General features: G+C 36.7%; 1 protein-coding gene across 22 annotated transcripts in view; it reads left to right on the forward strand.

The window, feature by feature from the left end:
• NRXN1 (neurexin 1) overlaps positions 1 to 22,952 on the forward strand; it is a 1,127,862-nt gene that overhangs the window by 809,037 nt on the left and 295,873 nt on the right. For all 22 annotated transcript variants that reach the window (XM_065890685.1, XM_065890668.1, XM_065890670.1 and 19 more), the window contains one exon: positions 2,460 to 2,641. In XM_065890685.1, the coding sequence (XP_065746757.1) occupies positions 2,460 to 2,641 (182 nt within the window). The remainder of the gene's footprint in view (positions 1 to 2,459; positions 2,642 to 22,952) is intronic.

Below are 22,952 nucleotides of genomic sequence, written 5' to 3' on the forward strand. Positions count from 1 at the left end.
ATTTCCTATCAGCTCTTCCAAGTTTGCAACTTTAGTGAACACGTTAATCCTTCTGACTAAATTTCCTGAAATGTGATGTGGGAGTAATGCTTGCCCTACTTTCCATACGGAAGGAAATGTTAAAAATTATCATGTAATGTATGATATTGTTGCCTTACAACAACTACCTTACTCTGGTGATTCTGGAAAACATCTGAGTTCTTAGATTTGTTTTATATTGTTAAGTAGCATCTCTACTTGAATATTTTTCTTAATTCACATGAAATATATAGTCATTAGAGGACAAAGTTAATTAAAAGGAGAAAAATAAAATCAACCAAATACTAACACTCAGAGGTCACCACCACAACCTCCTTTTAAAGAAATCTTTACTTTTATATGTCCTTGTCCTATTTTTTATCAATGTAGGCTTTTCTGAAACATTCTATACTTAATTATTTGCAAAAATTACCAAGAGGAAGATTTACCAAATAGTGCTTGCTTGTTAATATTGTGGTGAACAAGCTTCTGATATTGTAGAACATAAATGGTTGTAGAAGGCTCTGGCATTTCTGATACACAAATATGTATATTCTGAATTTTCTTTGCTTGCACACTGATTAGTACCTTTCAAATATAACTTACCTATTCTCTCATGAGAGAGAAACTGCTTTCATGCATTAGTATTGAAGAAAATGACTAACCTCTCTACCACTGCATTTTTAACAAGATTCTGTTTTATCACTTTTATATCAATAATATCTTGACATGTTTCTTGGGTCAGGTCTACAAACCAAGGCCTATTTAACCAGTCAGGCACATTAAGCATATTGCAGAGTTCTTTGGAGTTTCTCAAGGGCCTATGGAAATGTCTCAGACAGAATAAAAAAAATGATTGGCCCCAAAATATAGAAAGAGAGAAAAAATTATATCATCAGCTATTTAACTAAATGTACATGAATGTGACATTGCCAACATCATTTACTTGGTAAATTTGGTTCACAGAAATTTAATGTGTAGATATCTTGAAAACATACTGCTGTACACTCAACTTTTACTTATAACCATTACTCTTGGTAGAAGCTATATTTCTGTACACACAAGATGCTTTGTGGCCTAAATTTTAATATTTCGTTTTATTGCTTTCCTTACCATGTTGGCACATAGTAGGTACACAATAAATATGTATTGGCATCCTTTGTTATTGGAAGGCTACACTCCTATGAATTGTACCTTAAGGTCTGTTTCTGAGGTAACTAAATAAATATTTCTCTGGTCCCCTTTTATGGAGGAAGATTCATTCTCCTTTATATATATCTTTGCACGTCTCTTCCAAATATTCTTACTCAAAGAATTAACCTTATTGCATTAAATGAGGTAGATGCCAGTGGTGCAATGAAATAGGACTTTAACACATTGGATGCTTAGGAAATTTGTTTGAAACAAAACTCTTTTTAGAGCAAGATAGATAATTTACTGACATCACCATCATAAAGTAAAATTTGAACATTTACCAAATGAGGCTATGATGTTATTCTTATTGCTGTAAGACTAGCATTTGCTTTGGGAAAAAAATGGGTCTTTTTATGGAGCTGGATAGTTTGACAACTAGTAGATGTTGCCTGTTAAATAAGACCTGACTTCTATAGATGGGATCTATTATCTGTATTTTCTTGACATGACTGTTGGGTCTCATGGCTGTTCATCCATTAGTTATGATCTGTCATATGTGAATGGGCCCTGTCCCCATAAAAGTTGATTCATAGCATACTTCTTGCACTTTCCTTCCCTGTGCTGTATGACCCTGTCACATCTACATGCAGCTCTTGTTTCAAAAACAAGTTGATATATGTTTCTGCTCCTTTTGAAGCATCCAAAGTCAATGTTTCCTACTAAACATTTTTTTTTTTTTGTGGGGGTACGCGGGCCTCTCACTGTTGTGGCCTCTCCCGTTGCGGAGCACAGGCTCCAGACGTGCAGGCTCAGCGGCCATGGCTCACGGGCCCAGCGCTCCGCGGCATGTGGGATCTTCCCGGACCGGGGCACGAACCTGTGTCCCCTGCATCGGCAGGTGGACTCTCAACCACTGTGCCACCATGGAAGCCCTAAACTATTTTTTTAAACTGGAAGAAAGAAATAAAGCCCCATTACATTGCATGCTTGTCCAACTCAGTGGAAAAAGCAGTAATCTCCCATTTGTTCTGAAACACCTGCTGGTTGATTTAATGCGTGTATTAAAAATGGATCTGCCTTGATATTTCTTTTTTAAAAAAACTCTGTTCTCTTTCTTGAGCATGTTTGATTAAAATCTTTTATTTGCTTCGCCATAGGTTTTTGTTTTTGTTCTTGTTATTTTATTTTATTTATTTATGACTCCTATGGTGTAACTTTAATACTTTACTGATATGTCAACGTAACAAACATAGGAAAGTGTGCCCTTGATGTATTTGGACTAATTGGTTTTGGTTTTTGTTTTCCAGCTGGGACAACGTATATCTTTAGCAAAGGTGGTGGACAAATCACGTATAAGTGGCCTCCTAATGACCGGCCAAGTACACGAGCAGACAGACTGGCCATAGGGTTTAGCACTGTTCAGAAAGAAGCTGTATTGGTGCGAGTGGACAGTTCTTCTGGCCTGGGAGACTACCTAGAGCTGCATATAGTAAGTACTTCTAAAATAAGATTCAGCTTTTCGCTTTTACTGTTAGCTTTTTGTAACTAATGTATAATTCTGCTTTTTGAACTTTTCCCCCAGCAAAAAATATACAGAGAATATAAATATACTCTAGAGGTAATAAGACCTTATAGCTATTACTGTTGTTAAAAATGTTCTTGACAATAGATTTTTTTTCTTTTTAAGTGTGAATTCCTCTCAATTCTCTGTTCACAAACAATTATTCTTGGTGTGTTTTTAGTGACTTTAGGCAGTCTTGCCAGATTAATAAAAAACATTGTGGTCCAGTAGATACTGTTCTATCTGGCTGGAAGCAGTAGGTTGTAATAGCAGATCTGACAGCAGATCTGGATCCAGTGTCCTTATTTCTTTTCTCACCTAAGAAAAGAATTGTCTAAAGTCACATGCAATGGACAGGAGAAAAGGAATCTTTAAAGGTATTTGGGGATATGAAAGAAAGAGACAAAAAGATTACTTCTATGCCATCTTATACTCATTTTGATACATACACGTCAAGAAAATACAATGGACTCTTGCCATTTATATCCTGGGACCATGCCTTTTTCTCTAAGTTCTAAGCCTCCCACAAGAATTTAGTTAGCTTTTAGTGAATGTCAAATAATAATTCACGAATGAAAAGCTTTCTTTACCTTTTAAAGTTGTCATAACTGACTGTAGCTTGGGGACTCTTCCTTATATCTCTGCTTTCAAAGAGTTACTAATTTGTGTGGTTGCAGTTCTTTAACTTCTCATTTACTCACAATATTTGCAAAGAATCATACAGTCTTTCATTGTCAAGAGATATTAATATTTTATTGATATATCAAAATAACAACCATAGGAAAGTGTCATATATTCAAAAAACTCTAAAGGGTTCTTATCATCATAGTTCTTGGTCTAAGCTCTCTGTCTTCGAAGGTCCAGAAGCATATCAACCTCTTCATCTGCCTTTCTAGAGGTATAGTTTATCTCTTCTGCCTTATGTGATCGTATAAGTTTGTTTTGTTTTGCTTTTGTTTATCCTTGCAAGTTCTCCCTTTACCTGCACCCATGCCTCAGAAGACCTTTGATTAGGTCAACATGTTCTTTCCTGTTAGAAACTGGCCTTCAGGCTGTCATTGTAAAATGTAGGAAAACCACCAAACACCAAAATACATTATCACAAAGTTGCAGGGTCTTAATTCTCAAAGTTTTATTCATTTATTTTCTTAATCTTAGTTTTCTGTTAGGTTTCTAGAATTTCTAATAAACTCAGTAAGGTTACAACAGACCACAAGAGCTGAATTCATTGCCAATCTTGGAAAACAAAAACAAAACATATGGTCACCTTATCTTTGATAAAGGAGGCAGGAATGTACAGTGGAGAGAGGACAGCCTCTTCAATAAGTGGTGCTGGGGAAACTGGACAGCTACATGTAAAAGTATGAGATTAGATCACTCCCTAACACCATACACAAAAATAAGCTCAAAATGGATTAAAGACCTAAATGTAAGGAGAGAAACTATCAAACTCTTAGAGGAAAACATAGGCAGACACTCTATGACATAAATCACAGCAAGATCCTTTTTGACCCACCTCCTAGAGAAATGGAAATAAAAACAAAAATAAACAAATGGGACCTAATGAAACTTCAAAGCTTTTGCACAGCAAAGGAAACAATAAACAAGACCAAAAGACAACCCTCAGAATGGGAGAAGATATTTGCAAATGAAGCAACTGACAAAGGATTAATCTCCAAAATTTATAAGCAGCTTATGCAGCTGAATAACAAAGAAACAAACAACCCAATCCAAAAATGGGCAGAAGACCTAAATACACATTTCTCCAAAGAAGGTATACAGACTGCCAACAAACACATGAAAGAGTGCTCAACATCATTAATCATTAGAGTATTGCAAATCAAAACTACAATGAGATATCATCTCACACCACTCAGAATGGCCATCATCAAAAAACCTAGAAACAATAAATGCTGGAGAGGGTGTGGAGAAAAGGGAACCCTGTTGCACTGTTGGTAGGAATGTAAATTGATACAGCCACTATGGAGAACAGTATGGAGGTTCCTTAAAAAACCAACAGTAGAACTACCATATGACCCAGCAATCTCACTACTGGGCATATACCCTGAGAAAACCATAATTCAAAAAGAGTCATGTACCAAAATGTTCATTGCAGCTCTATTTACAATAGCCCAGAGATGGAAACAACCTAAGTGTCCATCATCGGATGAATGGATAAAGAAGATGTGGCACATATATACAATGGGATATTACTCAGCCCTAAAAAGAAACAAAATTGAGCTATTTGTAATGAGGTGGATGGACCTAGAGTCTGTCATATAGAGTGAAGTAAGTCAGAAAGAGAAAGACAAATACCGTATGCTAACACATATATATGGAATTTAAGAAAAAAAATGTCATGAAGAACCTAGGGGTAAGACAGGAATAAAGACACAGACCTACTAGAGAATGGACTTGAGGATATGGGGAGGGGGAAGGGTAAGCTGTGACAAAGCGAGAGAGAGGCATGGACATATATACACTACCAAATGTAAGGTAGATAGCTAGTTGGAAGCAGCCGCATAGCACAGGGAGATCTGCTCTGTGCTTTGTGACCGCCTGGAGGGGTGGGATAGGGAGGGTGGGAGGGAGGGAGACGCAAGAGGGAAGAGATATGGGAACATATGTATATGTGTAACTGATTCACTGTGTTATAAAGCAGAAACTAACACACCATTGTAAAGCAATTATACTCCAATAATAATAAAAAAAAAACCCAAAATACCTCAGCACAGCCATTACTGAACCATCATAAATTTTCCATTCAAAATGCAGTTTTAAAAATGGGAAACATTGAAAAGTAATTTTAGCTGCCTTTTGGCAAATATCTAACCATCAGAATTGAAGGCATCTGGATTTTTATGGCATCATAAATAAGTGATCAGCTGAGATAACTAATGCAGTAAGGAATCTTGCTGTTTAGAGTAATCTCAACTTTCCATTCTGATTTAAGAGCCTTGGTACTTCAAAAAATAAATAAATAAATAACAAAACAAGAGCTTTTCCTCCTGAAAGAAATTACTTATTGATCCATAACCAATTACACATTTACTCTGAGAAAAGGTTCTGTAATGATCACTTGCAAATCATAAGGGGCCATGTTACTGAATTACTCAAACCACTGTTTGTTTTATGGTCAAAGTGTTTTAGTCTACAGGAATGGGTATTTCCTTCCAATTCTGATCAGCTGTGCCTTAGAGTCCTTGTATGTTCAAAGGAACTTGTCCCTAAAAACCCAGCCCAGTACCTTCCAAAGCTTCTTTACTGGCCAGAGATTTCTGATAGATGTCCTGTGAGGCCCTCCTTCTTTCTGATTCTCCTCTTGGTCTTGGCTGGCCATTCACTTTGGATTCAGTTTTTGTTTCTAACACCCTTCCTCTTGGATTGGCTGACTTCAAACTCTTTCTTAATCCTAGCCTGTCCTTGACTAGGAAATTGAAGATGGGTGTTGGTTCCCTGGGCTTACTAAACACCATTTGTAGTCAGCCCTACTAACTCCTGTATCAACTACTAGGACCCAAATCTGGCCAACTAAAACTTTCCATTTCCCCCCTTTTTCTCTCATTGCCCACAAGCAGTGATCAGCCATTACTGACTCAGCAAGTTGCTTACATGAAGGTAAGCCACTTTTTTCCATGTTTCCACACTGCAAACAAAAGTAAGCCAGTGGTTTTCTTTTTACTTCTAAAGTTGACCTTTAACTCTTTCCCATAATGTTGGGTACATGGAAGAGGAAGAGGAGGAGGAGTTAGATATTAAAAAAGGGAAGAGAGACAGCTTGAGAAAGAGAGAGAGAGGGAGAGAGAGAGGGATGGAGGGAGGGAATAAGGAAGTAAAGGGACGGAAAATGAAGTGGGTGGGGACCCAAGCTGATACCATGGCTGAAGTGGCAGAAGTATTCTTAATAATGATTCTTAGATTTGGGACTGTTCAAAGGCTATTTTATCAAATGTTTACATACCTTTGAGTATATCCTGATTTTCCCCAAATCATTTCTTCTGCTTCTTTCAGAATTGGAAATATAAGAGGAAAACAACAACTGTAGAAAGATTAGTACTACTGTCTGATTTTAGTTTTTAAATATAACTGACTTAAAAATTAACCTGATGATATCAGAGATATGTTTAATTTGTAAAAGTTAGAAATTTTGGTTATCTATTAAACTTCCAAGAAAATTTCTATAAACCTTCAAGGTCAGCCAAGTATAAACTATGCTCTGATCTTATTTAAAAGCTATATTTATATCCTTAATTAATGGAATTAACCAATAAGCTGGAAAGTCAGTTGCACACATTAAAAGGTGCTCCAGTCTTGCTGAATTGTGTAATGCCACTTTAGTTTGATAACTTTTAAAATCTGATTGGCATATAATTTCAGTGAGGATGTGAATATTTGACATTATTATCCTATTTTTTCAAATGATCATGTTTGATTTTACTTAAAAATATAATCGTATTTAGATTTTAATTAACTATACTCTTAAAAATATAATAACTTGGAATAAAATGATTTTTTACTTAAGTGGCCTAGTCTTTACAGATGGATTTTTTGCCATGTTAATATTAATGCTACCACTATTAACCTCAAAGCCATATGCTATTGCTATTGAAATGTACAAGGTTTTAGAAGGGGCTGAAGGGAAGATTAAGACATGAAGTGAGGGGCAATTAATTAACGCAGTGCCTAGAGTACAAGTGCTCAGAAATGTTTTCTGAAATAATAAAAGAATTCATGAATTATATATTGAAAATATTGTGGCTTGGGTTGAGTATAGACTCTCAGATTTTCAGTAGTCAAAGTGAAGTCATAAATGCAGTTTAGTTTCTACATAACTGAAGAAAGTCATCCAACTTCTTGTATACGATATAGAAAAAGTGTAGCACTCTATACGTACTGGCTGTATTATTGAAAAGTTACGTATTTTTATTGATGTTGTTTTCAGAATCTTTAAGAATTGATTATGGTAGTTGGTTGTTTAAAGAAAGTCTATGGTGAGAACTTTTACTGCATGAGTGATTATCTCTCCTTAGTAATTGCTTCATTTATTGTAACTCACTTTTATCTTGAATTGTTCTCTAGTCATTTCAGACCTGTCCATTTTTTCAAATAGTGGTAAACTTTCTGATGGCATAGAACAAAATTTATAATAATGATGACTAATGAGAAAAATAATATAATGTAGAAATGTGGCTTTTCATCATTTATGTCAGTACATGCTAGGAGCCTGTCCAGAAATATTTTCTGAGCAACTAATATGGCCCAAGCCTATGTTCGAGTTTCCGTGGATACAAAAATAAATGAGCTCACCACTTAGTACTTATCTCAATAAATATTAGTTAGATTAATGAATGAAAGAGCCAGCTGGGACCCTGGTTACCAGGTAGCTTAGATTATTTATAGTAAACATACTTTGTCCCAACTTGACTAGTGTTTCTTGGTTATTTCTCCATCTTGGTTATTTCTCCGTTTCTTCCCTTTGCAGTTTTAACTTTCTTATCTGCATAGTATTTGTAAGAATGTGGACAAATGATAGGTTTTTAAGATAGAGAATTTAAAAAGGACTTCCCTGGTGGCACAGTGGTTAAGAATCCGCCTGCCAATGCAGGGGACATGGGTTCAAGCCGTGGTCCTGGAAGATCCCACATGCCGCAGAGCAGCTAAGCCCGTGCACAATAGCTACTGAGCCTGTGCTCTAGAGCCCATGAGCCACAACTACTGAAGCCTGCGCACCTAGAGCCCATGCTCCACAACAAGAAAGGCCACTGCGGTGAGAAGCCCGTGCCCCACAACGAAGAGTAGCACCCACTCGCCTCGACTAGAGAAAGCCTGCGTGCAGCAACGAAGACCCAACGCTGCCAAAAAAAAAAAAAAAAAAAAAAAGAATATAAAAAAGAGACTTGTGAACTGTAAAGTGTTCTATTATACACATTTAAATTAGTAATGATTATTTAATCAATATTGAATAAAATAATCTCTTAGAGGCAATAAGCAAAAAAATTAAATTCAAGTTTTTCATAATTTATGAGATACATCTAGAAATTTTACCAGTGTCGTCACTCTAGAGGAAACATCATCTCTCATAAATCAGTCTGGTAACATTAATTGGAGATTACTTAACTCTTCTGACTTAGAAGAAAGCACTGCAAATGTGTGCTCACTCACTGCCATGAATATTAACATGTGCATTGGTTCTGACCAGAGGAAATGTGTGGAGCATGGAGGAGAGGATGAGTGGAGAGTGTTCTTTGAAATTCTTTCATCTTCAGAGCATGAAAGAGCATTGCAAATTCGATTAGTGAATTGTTGTATGTATTTGCCCTAAGTGTTTCTTCTTTGTAATTTCCTGGGCCGGAAGCCTTATTTTTGAAACCAAGCTCTTAATTGATTTTGATTTAGAAATACACCTTTTGATCACCGATTTTAGTGTAGACTAGAAGCATAGTGTATTTATAGTAAATATTACATGTCTCAAAATAGCTTATCGGTATTTTTGACATGTCAAATCTTTCTCATCATCTTATCTTATGCTTTATGAAGATTAAGTTTAAAAAATCTTTTAAAAGTCAATACTTACATATTGGTGCATGTCTATATCAACAAGATAAAACCCAATTATTCCCTCACAGGTTTTTCTAGAATTTCAACTGCTTCATCTGAAACATTCTTTTTAACCAACAGATTCACCTATTTTAAGAATTTCACTTTGCCATGTAGTATTTAAATTAAAGCCTGTAAATCATACACAGTAGATATTTTATTTGGTTTTGTTTTCCTGGTTCTTATGTGAGTTAGAGTTAGAGAACATCTGGCCTATTTGACTAGAATTTTAAAAGAAAGACTAAAATAAAGTCTTTTTACCACGTGCTGTAAAATTTTTGCCCAAGCTTCTAAGGTATGAAAGAGGAATGTTATCTTTGAAGAAAATGGGAGAAATGATGGTCATATTTCAGTATGCTTAAGTGCTGTCCGGATATCTTGAAACAGTCCTATTTTGGGATGGATGGGGTCAAGTGAATTAAAATAAATTCCTCCCTTCATCCTTTCCCCTTAGAAGTTAATTCTGTATCTCATTTTCTAATGAAAATTAGTATCTCATTTTCTAAGCTGGTTGTCACCTTTGAGCATAAGTAAATCTCTCTGAATTTGGTTTTAGATTTCTAGGATTATTTCCTCCTCTGAAATTCTACTGCTGTGAAATTTAATAAAAAGAACCAAAACAGCTGTTTCTACCTGCACCTCCTTATTTCATGTACTTATGACTTAGATGCTTAAACAGCTGCCACACCTTCTCAGTTATCTTCCTGTCTCTATTCTGAATACTTTCCAATCCATTTTATGTACTTATGTCAGGTTCATTTGCTAAAATGCCTCTTTGATTATTCCTCTATTATTCCTCTTTTAAAACACACTGATAGTACCAAATAGTCTAACCTCAGTAGTGTGTCTTTGCTTTAGGCTATGTTTTGTCAATTTTGTTTAGCTAATCCATTAAAGAGGACTGAGAAATTTTATTTCAATTCTGAATGTTAAGGGTCAGATACAAAATATTGCCTTCTCATTTGTGAAATTACATTGTGTTAACAGATAATAATCAAACCCATATAGAAGTAATAACAATAAAACCAAAACAAAATTTTAAAATAAAAACACACTTATGCTTCCCAAGTATGTACAGGTAAAGGCACATTCTGTGACTAACTGTTAATGTCCTGAACATTCTAATCTTAATTTCCCTTTTCAGTCCATATTTCCACAATTCTATTCTTATCTTCCCATGCCAGTGAAATTTATTACTCCACTTTTTAAGAAAATGAACTTCTTACTGTCATTTCTGTTTCTGAATCTGTGCAGAAGGTTTCTCCTCATTCTCTCTCACTCTCTAGATTCTGCTCAGTCATCGTCTTCTCTATTCAAATGTTGGGTGTTTTCAGGGTTGGGCCTGGGATCTTGTAGCGCTCTGAGCTAGCAGAATGAAGTCTAGAGCTCAGGAATCTCTTTGGAAAAGCTGCTAAAACAATGGCCAGGGCATTATCTAGGTAGAGAAAATCTTGGACATAGATTCTCCTCCAATCTATGATCACTGCTCTTCTTGACCTACCGTTTTGTGTTGGAACCCAAGCTATATTAACAGAATGGTTTCAAATCCATTCTAAGTTAGCCAGTGATGAGTTGCCCTTTTCTTATGACAAGATGCCAAAACAGGAAAATTGGTGAACCCTTTCTGGCTACTGAGCACACCTCCATTTCTTCTGTAGCTACTATTTTTCAAAAGCATACCTTCAAGAAATATTCCTTTGGCCCATTCAACACATCGTTATTGATCACCTATAATGCAGTTTGTAATGTATTAGCTACCTATTTCTGTGTAACAAATTTCCCCACAATTTAGCAACTTAAAACAGCCAACGTTTATTATCTTATATAGGCTCAGAAATCCAGGAGAAGCTGAGCTAGGGTATTAAGAGATTCCCAGGAGCAGTCATGGTTAAGATCTTCCATGCTCAGAATATATCTGATATCTGATACGTTCATTCTTATGATCAAGACATCTACATGTCTTAGGAAGAAATGATGAGCAGCAATGAAAGCATATACTGGCTTTAAGGTTAAGGATGCTGGCTTTTGCAGAAGTCTAAACACAATATAGATGGATGGAAAAAGAGTAATGACATTGCTTGAGGGTTAAGAACTAGTTTGGGGGATGCATACTGAATAAGGAGTCATTTTTACGCTCCTTTTATTGCACCAGAAAAACCCCACTGAAAGCCATAAACAAAATGCATGAGAGTAGTAGTTAAAAAATGCAAACAGCATAGAGAATATGTCAGTCAAAGACCAGGAAACGATATGGAAGTGACACTGTGGCATTGCAGTCCTATGAAAGCTGGTGTTGCACCACTTCAGACACAGGCAGTCCGTTTCAACAAAAGGAAGGAAATGACCTAGGTGAATATACTCAGGGACACTCAAGTTAACCCTAGGCATAAATAAGCCACATTTTAAATCAGGAGCAAAGAACTAGAAATGATTTTTACTGGGCCTGAGAAAATTCTTCTGAAGAAAACAAGCATTTTCAGAGCTGTGAAATGCACAGGTGTTATTTTTAGGAGGTTACTTTAGGAGGTAGTACGCTAGACCTGGGGACGCTTAGGTCACAAGACAGGAAACTGTTTAACCTCTCTGTCAACAAAGCACAGCCCTGGAAGAACCTACTTCTCAGGTTTCTGAGGAGACACTTTAATGGTGGTGTTCACCTATCAAGAGAAACGCTTCCTCCTGAAACTACCCCTTAGGGCCTTGCTGCCCAACAAAGAGTGGAAATACAAGACTGACAGGCCAAGAAACTCTTTGGTGAAAGATCAAAATTTAATTGATTATTCAGGCTTTTTGGTCTATGAAAAAAAAGTTAATATTCCTGAAATTCTCTTCTGCATTTTAGCCAGCAAATGCAGACCGCTTACTCCCAGACACTCCCCGACTTCCCCTCTCATCACCGACCAGCATTGCCAAAGGCATCTCCACCTGGATGTCTCACAGGCAAAACTGAATTCGTTTTCTTCCAACTACCTGCCCATCTACACAATTACAGATGAAAACTTTGACATCTTTCACATGCTTGCTTTTATGAAGTAATCTGTTTCTCACTAAATTCCAGAAATGTCTTTCAATCAGTACTGCCCAATAGACATATAATGTGAGCCATGTATGTAACTTTAAGTTCTCTAGTAGTCACATTAAAAAGGAAAAAAAACCTCAGATGAAACTAACTTAATATATTTTATGTAACTCACTATATCCAAAGTATTATGTTAACATATAATCAATATACATTTTACTATGTTTTATATTATTATTTCATGCTAAATTTTGATATCTAATGTGTGTTTTACACTTATAGTGCCTCTCAAGTCAGAATCTAAATTTGCATCAGAAATACTGTATATTTCATAAAACTTCCCACTGGAAGCATAGATTCACATAGCTGAATTATCGTAAACATACTTAAAAGTTTTCCATAATTGAATCAACTATCAGTTTTAAATTTATATCTAAATTACAATTAAATACATTTTGAAATTCAGTTCTTCAGTTCCATTAGCCACATTTCAAGTGCTTAACAGAGCTTTAGAATTTATCTGCTTTAGACGGCTTCCCTGGTGGCGCAGTGGTTGAGAGTCCGCCTGCCGATGCAGGGGACACGGGTTTGTGCCCCGGTCCGGGAGGATCCCACATGCCGCGGAGCGGCTGGGCCCGTGAGCCATGGCCGCTGAGCCTGCGCGTCCGGAGCCTGTGCTCCGCAACGGGAGAGGCCACAGCAGTGAGAGGCCCGCATACCGCAAAAAGAGAAAAAAAACAAAAACCACATAGAATTTATCTGCTTTCTTTGACTCCCATTATTCTTGCCTTAAGTGAATGTCCTTTTCTTGAACTGTTGCACAGACTTCAAACTGATCTCTCTGCTCACAAGGTTCTTCTCCTTTCTCATTCAACCCTGCACTGCCACCAGAACGATTGTTGTAAAGTAAGAACTTGGTTATTTCAACCTCTGGTTCTAAATGTTTCATGGCAGTGGGTCTCTCAACCTCTTTTAGTTCAGGACATATCTGACTGATAATATTCAGCCAGCTCTATCAGTAATTGTGCTCACTTAGAGGCAAAAAAAGCTCCTAAGTGAACAAAAGCAGGGAGAGTGCCGCACAGAGCCTAAGACTCAACCCATCACTCCTCCCCTTCCCTCTCTGCTCTGCAAGACGGTGTCTCAACTCCTCACTTGCCCCCAAGGCTGTTCAGGGATGGGCATGAACTCCCCGTTCAGACTATCAATTTGAAATCCCTCCATAATATTCATTAGCTGTTTTTTCCCAAAGTTTATTTACAGTATGGGGAGAAACTGACTTTCAGTTTTTCAAAATTGTATGCATAGACACTTAGTAATTTACTTCTCCTGGATAAAGCAAAGTCAATTGTCTGGAAAAGAATCGGCCCCAAAACCCTGTATCACTTTCTCGTAGTCCTTGTACTTTCTTCTGTTTTTGGTGACAATTTTGTGAACCAGGCAAAATTTGGGGTTCAGATTAAAGTGTTTAAGTTACGATGGCAGATCCTTTAGGCAGATCCTTTATTTAAGATGAAAAATGTGATGCTGAGCTGCAGTGTCAGGGTGGCGACTTCCATCTATTTTGTGCACCTTTGTATTCCCGGAGTCCAGCTAGAGCCTGGAATTTAGCAAATGAGCAATAAATATTTGTTGAAATAATCTTTTGGTTCTAGAAGCTCTGCCAATTTAAACTGCCTGTGTGCATTCTGAAAATGTTCAGGGGCAATAAATAGCTCAGTGCTGCTCCGATCAAGGGCATGGTCTCCTTTAGGAGAAGTTGGTTTATATTTAACTTGTTAAGTGTGAGTTAGAGATGCAAATCTGAGCTAACTGCTAGCATGTCTCAAATTCATTATGTTGCCTCTTTATAGTTTGGTATCTCGAGGCAAGATTCTGGTGCACTATGCCTTCATTCTGTTGGAGAACCACTAGCCTACAGTGCAAATAGTTCAAAAGCCAAAAACTCCTTAGCTGGACCTGCAATGAATGCAAAATCTGGGCTTCATTTCCGGCTCTATCTCCAGCTGTTCCCCACTCCAACTCCGACATAATCTCATTTTAATATACGTATTTAACAAACCTTTTTTTTAACATCTTTATTGGAGTATAATTGCTTTACAGTGGTGTGTTAGTTTCTGCTGTATAACAAAGTGAATCAGCTATACATATACATATATCCCTGTATCTCCTCCCTCTTGCATCTCCCTCCCACCCTCCCTATCCCACCCCTCTAGGTGGTCACAAAGCACTGAACTGATCTCCCTGTGCTTTGTGGCTGCTTCCCACTATCTATTTTACATTTGGTAGTATATGTATGTCCATGCCACTCTCTCACTTCGTCCTAGCTTCCTCTTCCCCGTGTCCTCAAGTCCATTCTCTATGTCTGCGTCTTTATTCCTGCCCTGCCCCCAAGGTTCTTCAGAACCACTTTTTTTTTTTTTTTTAGATTCCACATATATGTGTTAGCATACAGTATTTGTTTTTCTCTTTCTGACTGACTTCACTCTGTATGATAGACTTTTTAAAAGCACATTTCAAGGCACTTGCAATACAGTCAACTGAGGCATGGCTTTTGACCTCAAGTATCTTAGAATTTAATGGATAACTTTTATTCTTATGACATATTAGTCACAGAATGTAGGCATAGGCTGATATTCCAAACCTTCCTGCTGTAGAAACACAAAGGTTTTAAGTGTGACATTTATAAAAGCAATCAGTAATCACATGACTGTTCTAATTTTACATTTGTTATCCATTTAATACTCATAAAAACCCTACAGTAAAAAATATTATCCTTATTTAGTTAATGAGGAAAGGAGGCACAGGTCACACAGCTAGTAAGCAAAACCAGGATTTGAACTCAGGCAGTCTGACTCCTAAGTCGATGTGCTTAACCTCTGGGCCTTATGTGTGTGGTGCAGGTAAAGGTATAGGGGGCAATCCCTCTTCTGGTTACACCCCACAACTCTGCCTGTGGTCTGTTTAATGCAGCTCTGAAAAGTCAAACAACCTCAGCTTTTAGCATAGCATACATCACTTGAATTACTGAACTTTCCAGACATCAGCTGTGTAAACTATTTTCTCTAGTTAAATAAGCACATAGAAAGTTATCTGGTTGACTAGTTGCCGCAAACATTTTGTATTTAGCTAGTTAGCTTTTGTAATTAGTTTGATTTGTAAATTTGGGGTGTACATAATTTTAAAGGCAGAAAACAATTTTCAAAAAAATATTTGTACCAATAATGAAATGACAGTCAGCAAAGATAGACCTCCAAAGTGCCTCTGTTCATGCTCATTTCTTTCTTTGAAATATTCCTATTTCATCTCACTCCTGCTTGCCTTCCTCTCTTTTCTAGTCTGGTAAGTTTCTATTCATCTTTAACGCCTGGATCATATATTTCATAAATTTGTGAAGCCTTCCTTGGTCCCCTAGGGAATAACTAATCATGTGCTTCTTGGTACTAACATAGCACTTTGTTCTATTTATTTATGGCTGAGTTGGGTCTTCGTCGCTCTGCATGGGCTTTCTCTAGTTGCGGCAAGCCGGGGGAGGGTGTGTGGCAGGGGCTACTCTTTGTTGTGGTGCGCGAGCTTCTCATTGTGGTGGCTTCTCTTGTTGCTCAACACAGGCTCTAGACGCGTGGGCTTCAGTAGTTGCAGCATGTGGGCTCAGTAGTTGTGCCTCGTGGGCTCTAGAGGGCAGCCTCATTAGTTGTGGCACATGGACTTAGTTGCTCTGCGGCTTGTGGGATCCTCCTGGACCAGGGCTCGAACCCGTGTCCCCTGCATTGGCAGGCGGATTCTTAACCGCTGCGCCACCAGAGAAATCTTAGCACTTTGTTCTTTATTCTATTATATTACTTACCATAGTCATGGTTATTTCCTTAAGTGTCCTTTCAGCACATTAAATTGTGAACTCATCAAGGTCAGTTACCATGTACTATGTATCTTTACATCTCTGTATTTTCAGACAGTAGCACAGTGCTCATGAATACCTAGTAATAATATTTATTGATGAAGGAATACAGGCATGAGTGACAGCCTTCCTTTTTGGCTTGTGGCCTCCCTTCCCCTCTTGCTGGTAAATTTCCACTGTGGTACAGGAACTCACATGAGGAGTGTTCTCCTTGGAGACCAGTATGAGGTAGACTCACAAAGGTATTGGTGAAAGCATGTGACACTCTCCTGGGCTCCCCTTTTACAACCTACGGAGGCTTGCACACTCAAGGCAGAGGCCAGAGTGCTGGGGCCTATCATGAAATGGACTCATTATCCACATGGTATACTTCTCAGGGAAGGAAGACTTCTCTCACATTTTAGACCATTGATCAGCTCTACTTCCAGGCTCAAATATTCCAAACAAGTAGTCAGTTCTCTGAGATTCAGTATGCTTCTTATCTGCTGTCTGTATAATTTTGGGTACTTATATAAAAACATCTGTGATATATTTCCCTGCATTCTGACTTGATGAGAGATGATTAATCCAATTGGAGAGTGAATGAAAAAAACAAACAAAAACCTCCTGTGGTAATCAATCCTAATTGATTAGGGTTGTGGAAGGTAATTAACCTCTACTACCCTGGCAATTTGACCATTTTTTTTTTTTCCTTCTTCTTCTCCTACTGTGACACTTGTTAAAATGATGGAGGTGAAATTGATTCTCCATTTATTAAAATAGTTTTTAAAAATATTTTAATTAATATATAGTAAATGTTCAAAGTTCTAACAGTTAATTATCTGAAGCAGGGTTAAACTCTCCCTTTGAAATCAGGCTTCCTCTGTTTGTTGGCTTAGTGAGAATAATAGCTAAACAATTCTATTTAGCATGTACTGAATGCTTACTGTGGACCAAACACTAAACGCTTTGCATAAAAATTATATTTCATTTAATATTCACAATAACCCATTGAGGTTTGAACTATTATCTCAATATTACAGATGAGCAAATTGCATTTTTAAATAGTTGATCCAAATCACATAGCTAGTAAGTAACTGTTCTGAGTGCAAAGCCCCATTTTTCTGTTGTGCAAAGGAAAATTTCCGGCTAGCCCAGCTACTTTTTCAAATGATCATACAATCCAAATTACCAATTCTAAATTAGTGAGTCTTTACTCTGTATTACACTATGACATTCCTTAAGCTTGGGCACAAGCTAGAACTTCTCTGTCCCTCAACACAATGCACTAAATAATAATAGAGTGCCATGACATAGCACATGATATTTGTTTTAAAATTCTTTTAATGGGTGGAATTATAGGTATCATTGTTATTTTTTGAGTTGTGCCTAAATGTGGGACTAAACTAGTGTCACAAGAGTATCAGTGGTATGTGTAGATGAATATAAAAATAACCTGCGATGCTCTGGAAACTGGCTGGAGAGAAAACTTTCATCCTTTCCACAGGTTCTAAAGCCAATGCATAAAACCTAGACAGCTCGACCTACTTTTTTTTTTTTTTTTTTTTTTTTTAACCTAAAGGCAGGATAGAGTCTCATGTAAATGCGGGGGGGGGGCGGGGAGGGAATTCGTCTATTGCTTGTGTCTCTTGCCGATTGGATATCTTCCCGACAGAAGTATTCAAAGGAAAAGTATGTCATCCTGTTCATTATTGTTAATTAGTAGTAAAGACAAGGCTTTGGGAGCTCCGTATCCCACAGGGCATCAGCAGAGAAATGGGGTTGAAATTTTAGCAGTTATATGTGAAGTAAGGTCAGACAGCCTGCCATGTAGGCTTCAGAACCGAGTTCATTTGATCTTTAAAAGAGAGGCATTGCAGAGAAATTTCACATGCAGAAAGAAAAAATTGTAAATTCTAGCTCTCTCACCAATGCCTAATTCACAGCCAGTGGTTAGTTGGTTATTTGTAACTGGCTATTGTGAAGGGTGTTAGATAAATGAAGTGGTTGGGGGTGCTTTTTGGTATTTGAAATTGCAACAGATATTGTTCATTATTATGTGAGGAACATACTGCAACCATCAGCTTCATGATTAACTAGCTTTTCAGTGAACTTTCTCTTCAGTAAACTGTATTTGTTATTTAACTGCTCTCTTTACTGGCTTTTTTTTTTTTTTTTTTGATTCTTCTGTCTAGACATAAACTGGATTCAATAGATTAGTGATGCATAGAACTGGGTCTGCAAGGCCGATAATATTTTATGACAGGCTGTTCAGAGGGAGTTGAATTTTATCTGTTGTTCTATGTCTCTATTTACTTTCTGGAAAAAGACCATATTTTTAATAAATTTTATTTTCTTAGATCATAAAAGTACTTATTGAAAAATTTAAATGCAATGATGAGAATAAAAATTAAAAGCTGCCTACAATATGACCAACCTTTTTACTGTGGTGTCTAAATTCTAATCTTTACTTTTATGCATATACATATATGTTTCTTTTCCTTTATATATATGTGTAAATAGTTGTATATGCTGACACACTTGAACATTCTTTAAAAAGACAAAATGTTTTTATGTTTTTATATGATACATACTATTCTGCAACTTGATTATTCTTATTTAATATATTTTGGGCATCCTGCCACTTTAGAGCATATAATCTCATATTTGCCTCATAGGATCCTACTGCATATATGTACTAAAATTTAGCAAACCATTCCCTAAAGACAGATATTTTGTTTAATTGTTTCAGAATCTTTAGTATTACAAACCAGTAAATAAAATTTTAATCTTATAAAAATCATGTTTCATATATATTAATATATATTTTTAGGAAGATACATTCCTACAAGCAGAAAGATTATATTTATTGCAGAGTTGTCCTTCAGGAAAATTGTACTGTTGAACACTCCCACCATCAAATATATATGGATGTCACAAACTGGGGCATTTTAATGTAAAGACAAACTGGCCTCATTATTTCTTAAGACATTGAGCTCTGTAGAATGATTTTCCTTTCTGGCCTCTTTGATTTGAGTGTGTTTAAATTTTAATAATAACACTGGTTTAAAGGTGGTACCAAACCCCCACTAGCTTCGGTCACAGGTTTTCTCATATTCTTACAGCATTCATAGAATAACAATAGGCTGAGGAAGTGGGATAAGGAGTTCATGAATCATGTGACTCATTTTAGGAAAGCAACAGCTATACAGTTTTCTGGGATGAGCCAGGCAGGCAAGAGGGTAATGTCCCAGTGGAAGGCACTACTCGTTTCAGAGTCTGCCTTGTACTGTTCACCTTCTACACGTTCCATAATTCTTAACTTTGCCCCCAGTCACTACTTATTTTGATCATGCAGTCCCCAGGAATTGTGCAACCGCAGTGGAACGTGACAGGCTTTTAAATGTATTAATATTGTCAACATGATTGTGGTTAATCTTAATATAACAAACAGAGTAACAACAGATGTGTTCTGCTATTAAGCATTTAGTAAGACATAGATGTCTTAGCTCTTGATAGCCCATTTCAGCGACAGAGTTCTCCAGCCCAGAGAGCAGATTCCATCAAGGGACTGGCTCACATGTTGTGTGGCATTTGATAACGGCTAAGATTGAATTGAAAGGAAGTAAGTTGTTCAGAAGGGAAAAAAAGATGTAGCTATTTAAGTTTTTCACATTCTACATGTGATTTTTGTTTTTTACTTTAGTCTTATTGCATCCATTGTGAGCGAAATCACAGCTGCTAGAACCACATGTAAAATTTGAGAACCTTTTGGTTAGCTTGCCAGTTTTTTCTTAGTAATGCATGCATATAATTTAAACATGTGAAATATAACCAAAACAATAGTTTGTCTTTGAACTTTTTAAATTGCTTCCAAAGTGCTACCGCCTTGAGTTTTACTAATGAAAGGTAAAATTAAAATATGTAACTATGGAGTTTAATAGGCACTAAGAATATTTGATAATGCCATGGCTGTCTATATCATATTCACTAACATATTTAATAGCGGCACAGATGCATCTTGCTGTGGTAACACATGGTACCAAGCAGCAGGGAGTCCCACTTGACAAGTCAGTTTTCATTTTATTTATTTATCCCCAAACCTTCTCTAATAAGCTGAGATTTCAGTGTGTTTTGATTCGTTAGGCAGCAAGCAGATAGGAGGGGTTCTGTTCTCTGCTGTTTGTTTCCAACAGGTTGTTTGGCTTCAAGATACAAAGCCTGTGAGACTCTAAAATCAAGTAACTGGGCAAGATTTGGATAAGACACTCAACACACATAACTACATAATAAAATACATGTACCCAATACAAAATGGGTAGGGTATCATCTTCAAGGAAGCTCTGTAATGTTTCATGTTATAGCTTCAAATTAATAAGAAAATTCTAGCAACCAGCCTCTCAGTAAGTATTAGTTATGTGGGGAGCAGGTTATTTAAGTGTGATGGTTTGTGTGTATGTCTTCTAGTTGCCTTACTTAACTAGCAATAACACTGTCAGCTGAGATGCCCAAGGGAAATTGGGGTTGTTTGGTGTTGCAAGATTTGCTCTCTGAGGATCAATTCTTTGGAGCTTTCCATGAGCTATTTTACAATCCTTTAATTGCTGTGTCTGGAAAAAAACACCTGATATACATTCTAAAGCTAAAATAAGATGGCTGTCTAGCTAATGTATTTTGAGATTCACAGAAAGATGTGAAATTCATAATGGTCCGTTTGAAATGGTCTTTACCAAAGATCCTATCCAGCTGTATTGAAAATTGAAAAAGTGTTGAAATTGGATACATCTTATTGAACTTTAAGGATTTCTGTGGTGTTTTGTGTGGTGATGGAATTATACTAACCTGGATCTGAATTGTGAAAAAGCTTGGTTCAAATCATATGGAATGTTATAATACGGTCATCAGTTATCTGGACAAGACAAAGCAATTGTAGTTTGAGCTGTTCTGCACTTTTTTCTGACCATCTCCTTTAACAGGGTTTGCATAATTGTCAACTAGGATCTGTTGAAGCATTCACAGTGTTAGTCTTTTCTTGGCTCCGTGGCTATTATTGCACAACCTATCTTTGCCTTGACAGTCCACACTAATTCAGTGAATTCGGAGAAGTCCTTTAGGTTTACACAACTGGAAGTACTAATTTCTTTCCACTGCAGGAGTGAAATGTTTCCCCCACTTCAAATTTCACTCTGTTGTAATGGTGAACCTCAAGAAGCCATGGCTGGGGAGTTGGGAAAGCTGATTATGCTTTTTGTTACTGTGACTTGTAATTCACTGTAAGCCTGTCTGTAACAAAATATTCCTAAATAGGTAGTCACTTCAACATCTGTTTTCTGGCCAATAGGACTGAAGAGCTATATCTTTAAGGTAGGATAATAGGATAAGAGATTTGCAAACTCTTTAATATAACCTTGTTTTTCTATATCACATATACTAAGGATATAGGTGCCTCAATAATTATTTTACACTTGATTTGGTTGTTGAGAATAAGGAGTTAATGTACACCTAAACTCATAGGGCTTTTTCATCAACTAGACTTGATGACAAATTATTTTTGGTAAGATGCTCGTATTCTGACTATCTAAGAGTTCTTATTTCCAAACCCAGAGGAACAGTCTTATGTACTAATCAGAATGTTATTCCTCCCTCAATTGGTACATAGGAAGATGATATTTGAAATAGTGAAAACTGTGTGGATAGCATACAGCTATAGCATAGTCACAAAACAAATCATCATCTTTAAGAAGTTCTAGAGTTATTTAGATGGCAAGAGAGCTAGATGTAGCTGTTTTCTGCTATATCGGATGGAGAGATGGATCTAAGCCTGTTTGAATATAAGGAAAACAGGTCGCCCTTATTTAAAATCCAAATGAATCTTTGATATATGATAACTATTCACTTGGAGAAATAAAACCTGTAGTTACTGGAGTTTAGTATATTTAGAACATCACAATGAAGCTGATACCTAAATTCATTGGCAATGGGGAAGAAAAAAGTTAAAGCCTGTTGGTATGTACTTCTTTTTTTTAAATTGAAGTATAGTTAATTACAATGTTGTGTTAATTTTGAGTGTACAGCAAAATGATTCAGTTGCATATATATACATATATATATGTACACACACATATATATTCTTTTTCAGATTCTTTTGCATTATAGGTTATTGCAAGATATCGGGCATAGTTCCCTGTGCTATACAGTGGGTACTTGTTGTTTACCTATTTTATATATAGTAGTGTGTGTATGTTAACCCCAAACTCCTAATTTATCTCCACCCCCATCTCCTTTGGTAACCATAGTTTGTTTGTTTTTTTCTATGTCTTGGTATGTCCCTCCTTAAAGCTATTTCAAAAACATGCAATAAAACTGAATATTTTTGGAAAGGGTACCTTTACCTTCCTTGTTTTGCATATAGAAAACAGGAATCTCTAGGCTTTTAAATCAAGGCTAAAATGTTACTAGATATAAAATTGACATTTTCAGATCCCTGATAAGTTTCAGGACCTGGAAAGGTAGTTCACTTGTATTCTAACCTCTAGTCAAAAACTAAAGATACCCTAAGTTTTAGAAAGTAAATGGATCATACTGTTTATAAGCTATGGCTTGCTGAGGGTTTAGATTCTGTCTCAGTCTCCAAGGTAAACAAACGCCCTTCTATCCAAAACTTTGGGAGTGGAGGAGGCTATAAATTGTAGTTGGATATGAAGCATGCTGAAGGACTTTGGGATCTGAGTGAAAAAGAGAACCTA

This window comes from Phocoena phocoena, chromosome 14 (assembly GCF_963924675.1).
Source record: "Phocoena phocoena chromosome 14, mPhoPho1.1, whole genome shotgun sequence".
Lineage (NCBI taxonomy): Eukaryota > Metazoa > Chordata > Mammalia > Artiodactyla > Phocoenidae > Phocoena > Phocoena phocoena.